The sequence below is a fragment of the Lactuca serriola genome, chromosome 8 (genome assembly GCF_051521515.1).
Source record: "Lactuca serriola cultivar US96UC23 chromosome 8, Lser_US96UC23_V15, whole genome shotgun sequence".
NCBI lineage: Eukaryota > Viridiplantae > Streptophyta > Magnoliopsida > Asterales > Asteraceae > Lactuca > Lactuca serriola.
In genome coordinates, this window is record NC_136415.1 from 257161185 (window position 1) to 257172917 (window position 11733).

At 31.7% G+C, this 11733-nt stretch overlaps 1 protein-coding gene across 2 annotated transcripts; it reads right to left on the reverse strand.

Moving 5' to 3' along the window:
- Positions 1 to 1859: 1859 nt before the first annotated feature.
- Positions 1860 to 8875, reverse strand: LOC145068618 (cysteine-rich receptor-like protein kinase 10). Of its 2 annotated transcripts, none has more exons than XM_079015610.1 (5): positions 8520 to 8875; positions 7451 to 7661; positions 7022 to 7259; positions 4926 to 5058; positions 1860 to 2474 (listed from the first exon to the last, which is right to left on the reverse strand). In XM_079015610.1, the coding sequence occupies exons 1-5, from the start codon at positions 8706 to 8708 to the stop codon at positions 2106 to 2108; spliced, it is 1140 nt and encodes a 379-aa protein (XP_078871736.1). In that variant the 5' UTR covers positions 8709 to 8875; the 3' UTR covers positions 1860 to 2105. The 2 variants fall into 2 exon arrangements, with proteins under 2 accessions (XP_078871736.1, XP_078871737.1); XM_079015611.1 differs by lacking the exon at positions 1860 to 2474 and adding an exon at positions 2490 to 4106.
- Between the last annotated feature and the right edge of the window lie 2858 nt (positions 8876 to 11733).

The window sequence follows — 11733 nt, forward strand, 5'->3', positions numbered from 1 at the left end:
TAGCAGTAACAAGAATACTCAACATAATTTAATATGTATAGACGTAATAGGAAAACAATCAACACGTTTTAAAAACTTTAGAGTATCAATTGTTATTTTTTCCTTATGCAAGAGATATAGAAGTAATTTGAACTCAATATATAAGTCATTTCCATCAATATCCGGTTGTTCTATCTTTCTTAAGTGAATTTTCAAGAGACTTACAACAAGAATTTAAGGTTATATCATCTAATGGAAGTAATTTTTCTGAATTAAACAAAAACCATAATACTATCATATTGTTGATATTGTTCAAACATTGTAGTTAGAGGTAATTGCTTGATCAACCATACATTTAAAATATTCAACCCTAAAAGTCTCTTGTGCGGACTATGAAACACTAGAAGATGTATCGTTTGAAATCTCATCAAAATATATTTTTTTTTCTTTTAATTTCCTGTCTTATAGGAAATATTGGACCAATCCCTTAAAATGCTCATTTTCTAATTGATCATTTCCACACCCTTGTCGAAATATTTTACAACAAAAATAAATTCTCAGTTTCTTTAGAATAAACAAATCAATCTCTATCACATTTCCCCATTTGGTAAAGTTTTAGTATAACATCTTTCTAAAAATCTTCTTAAATATTTAACTTTAAGAGATTTTATAACAGATAAATTTCTTTTAAGGCCTTTCAATAATATAATATTTATTATGTTAGAGTTAAGAACATCCAAATTTCTTGGATCAAATATATTAAAATATGAAAATTAACATTATCATTTACATCAACATTAACATTATCATTAACATCAAGATTTATCATTAATATCAACATTATCATTGATCATCAACATCAGCATTAATATTATCATCAACATTGGCATTAACATTGTCATCAAGATTAGCTTCATTAACAAGTTGTTTTTCATTTTTCAAAAGGTTTTTTTGATTTTTTGTTATAAACTTATTCATAGATTCTGCTTGTGTTTTATTAAATTCTTCAACTTTTTGTGTCTTCTTATATTTTTCAATCCAGATTCATATTTCTTTAATCAAGTAGGCGTCCTAAATTGTAGAATAATAGAATGGAAAGAGACGGTCTTATTTGCGATTTTGGTTTAGATTTTGAAACTCAAACACTAAAGGGCATTAGAACCGTAAAAAATCATATTTCAAATAAGCAATATATATTTCATTATCATGAAAAAAGAACAATAATATGCTTCTAAAAAAATCTAGAAATCATAAAATGAACTTTTCAATTTCAACAATTCAAATCACCAAGAAAGGGTATCAAAATTGTAATAAAAAAATTAAAAATCAAATGAGCAAGATATATTTCATAATCACTAAAAAAGATTCTAATAAAAGAATTCTAGAAATCAAAATATTACCTTGTGATTTTCATCACTTCAAAAAACTCTGAAATATGAAATTTCTATGCCTTAAAGTTGGAGCCTGAATTGATAGCCACTGAGTCATAAAAGAATGAAAGAAAAAACACTTGTTTAGACATATATTTGTTTTATATTTGCCATTTTTTAGTTGAAGATAAAACATGGTATGAGTCGGGAAACAGGAGATTTACATCGTCATTTAAAAGTAACATGGGGAGGCTATCCCGTCTTGTTTGTCCCCTTTTGAAATCCCAATATAGGTTCATCCCATCCTGTAAGTGTAACACCAAAGGGTTTTTTACTTTTTTTTATGCTCTAAGCTAGGTGAAATTTAGTTGCATTTTATTTCCATTGTAATCTAGAATTTTATGGTTTGGATTTACATGTGATTTTGGCAATTTCAAACATTTATTCTGGTGAATTAATTAAAAATTCTAAGATGTTACGATTTCATACAATGAAAGAACTACCACAAAAAAATAAATAATAAATAAATAAATAAATACATGTATACATATCTGCGATTCTAAAGTATGAAAGATGCAACGAAAGAAAATGTCAAACTTTCTCTTTACTAATGCAGAATCACATATTCACACGATAAATCAATTTACTACACAAATTAAAAAGATAAACACCAACCCTAGCCAATTATACCAAAGGTAAATCAATTATAGATTTTCACCTATTTACTTTTACAACTTTCACATAAAAAAAAATAACTTATCGACCTTCATTTATAGACGAATACGAAATAGAATTTCTTGAAAAATCGTATGTAGAACTAGCAGTAGATGGTTTTGTATGATTAGTAAGAATAGAGCTATCATTTGTACCCGTACGTACGGATGAATCGGAGGTGGTCCACCGCCCCACACGGCCTTGAAGTCCGGGCCTTCCGGGCTGTGGAAGGGTAAAAGAGTCACTTGATAACATAATATGAAGGGCATTCATATCGGGTCTATCTGCAACTACAGCTTGACAACATAACAACCCTAATTGTATGCACATTGCTGCTTCACTTGAGCTACATGAATCAAGGCTTTCATCCACTAGCTCCAGTTGCTTCCCTATTTGGAAGAGGCTCCATGTCTGCATTATGTAGTTGGATAAATGAGAAAATATCAAGAAAATTACTAAATCCTCCATTTGTCCAGACGAAATTTACAACAATTAAGTTGTATATATTTTGTGTAGAGTGTAAACCTTTTTTGGGTTTCACTTTGGTAAGATACTACAAAGATATTTTAGTCATTTGACGTTGTACAGAAGTATAATGTTGGTTTTTGAGGTCAAACAGACTAATTCATTTTTTCAAATTAATCAGAATCTTTAAAACTTTTCAAAGTAAAAAATACAATAAATTTCAATAAAAAAATGCTAAAAAAATTGGTATTATATTATTATTAGGTTCGCAAGACAGGAGATATTATAGGGAAAATGTCACTGTAACACATCAAAGTTTCGTCAATTATCCGATTTGGTCACTAAAGTTATTTTTTTTACACAATAGACCATTAAACTCGTTTTTTGTCTGTTAAATAGGGGAATTATCCAAATTTTACCCGGTTTCACCGGTTACACTAAGTCTATGTGGCTTTATTGTTCTTTTTTTAATATGTGGCTTTTTCCCCTCTTTAAAACCCTAAATTAAAAAAAAAACACTACCCTTTACCCAAGAAGAACAGTACGTCTTCTTCCCGGTTCCCCCACCACAAAAATCAACCGGTGTTTGTGGTTGCTTCTGCATCCCGATTGTGCTTCTTCTGTGTTCGTAGCCTTTACCCCAAGCAAAACAAAGATCGACATTGCTCTTTTATCTCCTTCTATCAATCGATCAAAGGTCTCAGTCAATGAACAACACCCCCTTTTCTTCGTTCCCAATCGACGATGTCAGGTACTCTCCTTCATTACATCTTCTTGCACAATTTTCTGCATATGTGCGAGAATCCTCAGCAACAAGGAATCAAATTCCATTTTTCTTCTTCTCGGTATCGAAATTTAGAGGTTGATAATGGCCATGGTGACTGGTATAGAGAAAATAAGGATGGTCTGTTGGTGAATGGTAGGTTGTAATGGAGAGACAAGGATGGTGGCTTTATATACAGGTAAGTGGCAGGGGATTATTTTGTTTGTTTCTCTGGAATCATTTGGTTTTAGACCAATCTTTCTTATACATACAAACACTAAGAACACTTGGTGTTCATCGTGTTCATCAGTGAAAGAAAAGGTGAAGATGAAAGACATGAAGAACTTCTCTCACCGATGATCTACCGATTTAGGGCTTGGATTAGAGGGACGATGGCAACAGTGTGAGCTTGACGATGGTGATGTTAGAAGGTTGATGAAAATGGTGGTGGGAGATTGATGAAATCGGAATTTAGGGCATGTATTTGTATATTTGTTCAAGAACACAGATTGAAGAAATCAGAATATAGGGCCTGTATTTGAATGATTGGTTTCCGATTTGGGATTTGGTCATTCCGACTGCTGGCCTAAATATCATATGGCGAAGCTACAATCGTCTCCTCAAACCAACCCCAATCACAACACGATCTCCCTGTAACTTCCACCTCCTCCACCACTAACCCTTTCCGGCGACTTAACCTCCTCTACCATTAACCCTTGAATTCCAGTTCTTCGGCTTGGATCTCCTTGGCGAGACGGTATCGGAGGAACACGCTCTTGCTTGAGGTTGTAGAGGTCGATGGCGGAGTAGCATATCTAGTTAGCCACCAAATCAATATTCGTTCTTAGTTTTCTTGTTGTAATTGATCTGTGTAATTGAATTAATTGAGGAACCACCAAAATTGATTTCAGTTTCATGAAGGTGGTCTTAGTTATGTGGGTAAAAAAAAATAACACTCATGGTGGTGGTTCTTTAAATTTTAAAAAGTTAAAAGTATATTGTTATTTATCTAAATGGATTATATGACGTGACTCACAAAGAATAAAGATAAACTAATTATAAATGCCACATCAGCCTTGTAACCTGGTAACCTGCTAAATTTGAGCAAAATGATTTAATTGATAGGTAAAACATGACTTTAATGGCCTCAAGTGCAAAAAAATAACTTTAATGATCAAATCGGATAATTGACCAAAGTTTGATGTGCTACAGTGACATTATCCCGATATTATATTATAGTTTATATTTTGTGTTGTAGCTAACATTAATACTGAAATTTCAACTTTTGAATAAAAAATTTATTTATCTATAAGATGTGATTGGGAATTTGGGAATGATATCCATACGATAAAATATTACAAGCTTTTGTCTCATCTAAAAAATGAAATATCCCTATAATTTACGTCAATAGTAAAAACTTATAGTTTGATATCATACATTAAAAAAAAAAAAAAAAAAAAAAAAGATAAGATTTAATAACACCGAAAACTGCTACGTTTGTCTATGCTAACTTGGTCAATGGAAATTAGAAAGTTTATGTATAAAAGTCAAAACACGTGTTATTTTTTGAAATAATCAATAGTGGAAGGTTGGTTTGTAACTTTGTATAGAATGGTTGAGAAATTTTGACTTACATCGGTTAACAAATCTGACTTGTCACTAACTTTTCGACCGCTAACAATCTCCAAAACTAAAATCCCAAAACTGAATACATCAGCTTTCACGGACAAGTATCCATGCATCGCGTACTCAGGTGCAATATATCCACTGTATTCAACAACAAATCTTTTCAATTTTAAAATTTGAATAATTTTATGTTTTTTCTTTTCTTCATTCATTCTTAACTAGGGTGAATTTCGTACATATTTTGGTTAAACAACAAAATCGTATTTGCTCAAATTAAAATTTAAATATCGTATTTTAACTTTTAAAAAATCATATTGCCCAAAATAATATTTTTACACATTTTTAATAATTTATAATCAATTTATATATTTAGAATCATTATCATTATAATTTAAAAAGAAAAACTAGATTCATATTGCCCTTAAATATCAAAACCCCTTTGACATACAGTGAATTCACCAAATTGCCATAACCATTTATCTGATTAGGTTAACCCCACATTTGATCAAGCACGTATATACAATATAATATACAGGTCCAAAACCTCCATTGTTGTTTGCAAGAATTAAGCAAATAGCTCACTACCACTTTTGTTCAACAAATGGAAGCACTTTTTATCACACTTTTACTCACGTATAGTCTATATAAACTTAACTTTGAACAAATTCTTCCCTAGATCCTCCTTAACCTTTCTCTATTACCTTTCATTCAAGGTTTTATCTTCAACATTGGTGATTAGTGATTTTTCTTCATCAGAAATTTTGGCGTGAACAAGAATAGAACCAAGGCAATGTATCTTTTCATAACTATCAGCCTATACTCTGAACTTTTGCTACTACAAAATCACTACAAGCTAAATGATTAACTGTGAGATGCTCCTTCATGAGTACTTAAACTAGATATTATTTCTTTATAAGTTCATATCATCGTATGTTTTTATAATTAACTTGAAATTTTTAGTGGTGAAGGGACTGTTACATCACATTCAGTCATACCCTATTGAGCTAATGGAAGATTTCCAAATACTAAATATCACGACCACAAAAACTCAATTGACTAATTACTCACGGAAAAGAATATCAGCAACACCAACCAAGAAATGCTAAGAATCCAAATGGACTCAAACTAAGCATATCGAAATTACTAATCATAATTTCTAATCACTAGTTGAAAATCATTGATTACTCACTGTTTGTCATTGACATTTCTGTGATTACAGGTCATGGTCCTTGACTCCTTTTACGATGAAAAGTTTATTCAATGGTGAAACAGAGGCAGAAGGCCACGCGCTCTAATTAAAGCTTGTTGCGTACTTGACCAGATCAAGGGGTTATGGCAATTAAGGGTTTTTGATATTTAGGGTTAATTTATAAATTTATTTCTTTCTTTTTCTTTTTAAATTATAATGATTTTAAAATATATAAAATTGATTATAAATAGGTAAAGGTTAAGAAGGGTAAATACCATATTTAGATTTTAAATTAGACATATATAATATTTTTATAATATTTTGCTGTTTAATAAAATAGAGATCTTGAGATTCAAACTCAGCCACGTATTTCATATCTGCCGCTCTAACTTTCCAGCGTACCGGCACGGCAAACCTGATTATACAGTGCCGCCCATTCCTTTCTCCTCCGCCAACATCCCCACCACCACTACCACCATCTCTGACACAGTCGACCTCACACTATCACTTCCATTACTTATACCTACTTATACCACCGCCACGTTTGTCACCACCACATTTTCTGCCACCAATTGTCATAATCATTTATGATTACTCAATCTATGAACAAACATATATGTATAATCATTTATGATTAGACATATACGTATAAACATGTATAATCTTATATGATTATACCTCTCTACCATATAATCATTTACCGGTACGCTGGAGTATTAGAACGGTAAATGAGAAATATGTGGCTAAGGTTGAATCTCAAGATCTCTACCTTTTTTTTTAATCTTAAGTGAACCGTTATATATATATATATATATATATATATATATATATATATATATATATATATATATATATATATATATATAATCTTTCTAACTTATGTCTAACTTATTTAAACTTTGAGAAGATGCTTACTGGGTACCAGAAATCCGGAACGTATTCAGATGCGTATCATCACCCGGAAAAAGTCTAGCCAATCCAAAATCCGCGATTTTGGGGTTTAGTTTTTCATCTAATAATATATTACTTGCTTTAATGTCTCTATGAATGATCCTAATGGGGGCTTCTTCATGGAGGTAGAGAAGACCTCTTACTACACCTATTATGATTTGAAATCTTTGTGACCATTGCAATGATCCCGACTTCTTTTTATCTGTAATAAAAAAAGTAAATTTTCAAATATTTTCAATGGTGAGGATGACAAGGTATTTATGTCTATTTTTTGTTTTTGAAGATTTCACATTTTTGGATGGGACAAAAATATGCAATATTTGTCGCAATAACATCCGTTTTAGTTTCGGTCCAATACATGTCAAAGGAAGTACAAAAAGGTATAGGAATTACCGAAAAGAATGTAATCAAGGCTCTTATTCGGAAGATATTCGTATACAAGCATCTTTTCGGGTCCTTCTATGCAACATCCTAATAACATCACCAAATTTTTGTGCTGGATTTTGAGTAACAATTTCACTTCATTGGTGAATTCGCGAACTCCTTGGCTTGATGTGAGTGATAGCTTCTTGATTGCTACTTCTTGACCATTAGGTAATAAACCCTTCACCCATGTTTACAAAGAATAACACTCAACAATAGTAACAATAACAATAATAATAATAGTAACAATTAAGTTAATCTTGACTTTTTTAGACTGTCAAACAAGTTTCTTTTTAATTTCAAATTTTCAACGAGCCAAGTTCGATTTTTGTTAGGTTTGAGATCAACTTCGCTCGTTTACATCCGTTGATATAAGCAAACATAAACAAAAATTCAAATTTGTGCAACTACTTGTGTTTCTTTATTTTCTTTTGACCAAGTAAACAGTAGTAGCTTTATCTCCAAATAATTCTAGTATTAAATTGGTTAATATTCAATAGAACAATTTACTAATAATCAGTTTATTAAATTCCATTATAATAACTATATAGATAAGACTTTGTCCAGTGTATAAGAGTTACAGAATCGAAGTAATGAAGTAAATTTTAGGAAAGTCAAAACTGAATAACGATATAAGACTATGTCAAGAACAAAAATTAAAAACATGTTCAGATTTGATTTAGATTTTCTTCTACAAAATTTGAATTTCCAAAAGGAGTGGGTTTACAGTAAATTTATGTTTTATTTCAAGAAATTTGAGTTCCATCGATTCACGATTCTTATGTGATTTCATATCCGTACATCCAAATGTACCCTAAAATATACGCTGTTCATCCCCAAAAAAGAAGTCTAATTTGACATTCAAATTGGCATGAATCTTCTTACAAAATGTAATGACACAGGAATGACTTGGAGTTATATAAAGAAAATTATTCAGTTACATTTTGAATTTGAAAAGTAACACATTAGAACTTTCAATTTCACAAGCGGGAGAGCGAGATGGACAAAAATCAGAAGTTCAAAATGCACAAAGGATTACCTTGTAAACAGGGCCAAACCCACCATGACCGAGTTTATTGAGCTCTGAGAAGAAATCTGTAGCAGCTTGAAGAGTATTGAGGCCGAAAAACAAATCCCATGATTCATGGCGACCGTCGTCTGGATCGTCACCAGCGGAGGCTGCTCTTCTGCATCTCAGGCAATCACGTAAACTGGAGAGAACATTCATGTTGTACGTAACGTAAGCACCATAAATTAGCTCGTGATGTCGCCAGAAAGTTTGAATGTGGATGATTAAAGAAATTTTGTTGACATCTTCTACCCTGACCCAACAAAACCAATACTAAGTTTTTTCGTTGTTATGGTCAATGGGTCAATGTCGATGTATCATATTGTTTTAACTTTTAAAGAAGAGTTCGTGCACTAAATAAAACCATCATATATATGGTGTTTATCCACCGGATTTTCTTTAGAAGAGTTGTGCACAAAAAGAAATTTCTTTAAATATTATGCAGGATGATTCTTAAAGTATGTACATTGAACTTTATAATCACATATTTTTTTATTTAATTATTTGGGAGAATTTCATATATGCTTTCTTAAGTTTCAAAATATCATATTTGCTCAAATTCTTTTTTATAATATTTTTAATATTTTATAATCATTTTAATACATTATAATTATTATAATAATTAAGAAATTTAATCATATTATCCTTACATCTATGATAATTGAATGCGAACTTCTAAATTATTAGAATGTCGACCTTTTGACAGACAAAAAGATTCATCTTTAACCCTTTCTACGTAATGTATATTTTGATTGTTTAACTTTTGTTGTTGATTATTATCATTTTGTAGATGGAGGATATTTTATATATTATCATTGATATTTTGATATTTAAAAAAGTACATATACGATATTTTGATATTTAAGAAAGGCATATATGATATTTTGATGTTTAAAAATGACATATATGATATTTTGAAATTTCATGAAGGGTAAATATGATATTTAGAAAGTTTAAAACGGGTAAATATGATATTTAGAAATTAAATTGGGTAAATATGATATTTTGATGTTTAAGAAGGGCATATATGAAATTCTTCCTAATTAAGTTTTTATGTAATGTGTTCAACTCTATAAAATTTAATAAAATATTACAAAAGCTAATTTAATATAATTATTTAAGAATTAAAAACTTTTTTTTTCCATTGAACTTCAAATCTATGGAGTGTCAAAATTGATTCTCACAATGATAGAGTTTCATCCGTTGAATGACAACTGTACTTACAATTTCGTTGGACTCTCTTATTAAACTCACAATTGTAGATGCGATTAACTTTCATAAATTTTCGAATGACGATGTTCCATCGTAGACATGAATAAACACCATTTCCGGTGTCAGTAATCGTCACGTGGAGTTGTGACAACCCGAAATTTTCGTTTGATTTAACGTCCTAATTAAGCACGTCAAAAATTAGCCAAATTTATCCCAAAATATTTTTGACCGGATGTAAGCCCGTTGGAATATTTTAAATAATATTCGGCAAGAGAACCAGAAATAAGGAAGTAAAATTTAGAGTTGTCGTGTTTAGCGTAAGTCGCGGAACTCCAAAAAAATTGGAATTTACAGACAAAAACTCGGAGTTTTTTACCGCAAACCCCCGAGGGTATAAATTTGACACTTAGTCATTTTCTCTCATTTTTCCAACTTCCACCTCAAGAACACCCAAGGATTCTCTCTCAACTATCATAAATTCATCCCGTCAAATCCACCAAAATCGATCAATCAAGCTTCCTATACATAAGTATACTTCTCCTAGCTAGTTGTTTGATTTGATTACATGTCAAAACCTTGAAGAACACCAAGAACAAGGTGTTTACGGTCCAAGGTGTTCTTGGACCGTAAACTCCAAATCGGGTGCCAAAGTGTGCCTTGGTTCATTCTAAGCCTTGACAACTAGCATAGATCCCTTCTTGATGAGTTTAACACTCAAAAATCATCCATTTCCCAAGAAAACATGTGTTTACGGTTTAGGGAGATCATCCCAAAAACCGTGAACACCCCCAAAGGGTGTTTAGATGCCCCTAATTCCTTCTAATGTTTGTGTAATGGAATGGAACCTTACATGAATGATCTAAGAACACCAAGAACATGAATTGAAGGGAAAAACATGAGTTTACGGTTTGGGAAGGTCTCCCAAAACCGTAAACACCTTTCCAAGGTGTTTAAGTGCCCTTAACAACTTCCTATGCTCATATAAATGACTAGAACCTTGCATGCATGACCTAGAACCACAAAAGCACAAAAGAAATGGACTAACATGGGTTTACGACCGTAAACTCATGTGTTTACGGCCGTAAACTCCCAAGGGAGTGGTCCAAGGACTGTAAACTCCATAAAGTGTCCATTTCAAGCCCTAATCACTTCCTTAGCCCTTGATCCGAGTCTAGCATAATTCCTTGAGTGATATAAGACCTTCAAAAACCCAATGGCACCACAACCATGAGTTTACGGCCATACACTCATGGAGGAAGTGGTATTGAAGCCGTAAACACCCCTAGGTACTACCATTTGAGGAGTAAACTCCAAAGTGAGACTATACTTTCTTTATATGAAACCCTTGGTACTCTTAGCACTGGTAGCAAAGTGTTTCATGCTTTAGGGCGTCCTAACTTGCATAATTAATTGTTAAATGACTAATTGGATACTTAAATGTATCATTACATGTTAAATAGGATTCGCGTGTGTGGTCAAGTCCTCACTTGACACTTAGCATCCTATACCATCCGTACATCCGAATCACCCACGTCAGGTAAGTTCATACACCTGAATTAACCTTTTAAATGATTTTAACTGCTTTTATAGGGGGAATACAAGTTGAACTATATAGTTATTAGATAAATCCCATTTGATTAATAACTGTATAGCAAATGGATTTTTACATGTTAAACTGCTTCATCTAACAAAAGGTTTTCTAATCTCGCTTTCAACTCTTGTTAAAGTATGAATTTCTCTTTTAGATTATCATAAGTATTCGAAAGGTTTTCCGAAGGTTTTTCAAAGGTTTCCCAAAGGTTTTCAAAGTTTGATTTATAGAATGACATCAAGTCGTAATTTCTTGTTAAAGGTTTTCCAAAGGTTTTCTCCACTTAAACTATTTTATCAAATCATTTTCAAAAGCTTGTTTTATAAACTGATATCGAGTCATAAATTCGTGTTTATAAGGTTTTCCAAAAGTTTTACCTAA

Excerpts from the sequence above, each read along its gene's own strand:
- LOC145068618 (XM_079015610.1), bottom strand. The coding sequence starts at position 8,708 with ATGAATGTTCTCTCCAGTTTACGTGATTGCCTGAGATGCAGAAGAGCA. Across the intron at positions 7,662-8,519 it reads GGTTTGGCCCTGTTTACAAG|GGTTTATTACCTAATGGTCA; the intron begins GTAATCCTTTGT and ends ACATGGGTGAAG. Across the intron at positions 5,059-7,021 it reads TTCCGGATTTCTGGTACCCA|TGGATATATTGCACCTGAGT; the intron begins GTAAGCATCTTC and ends TGTTGAATACAG.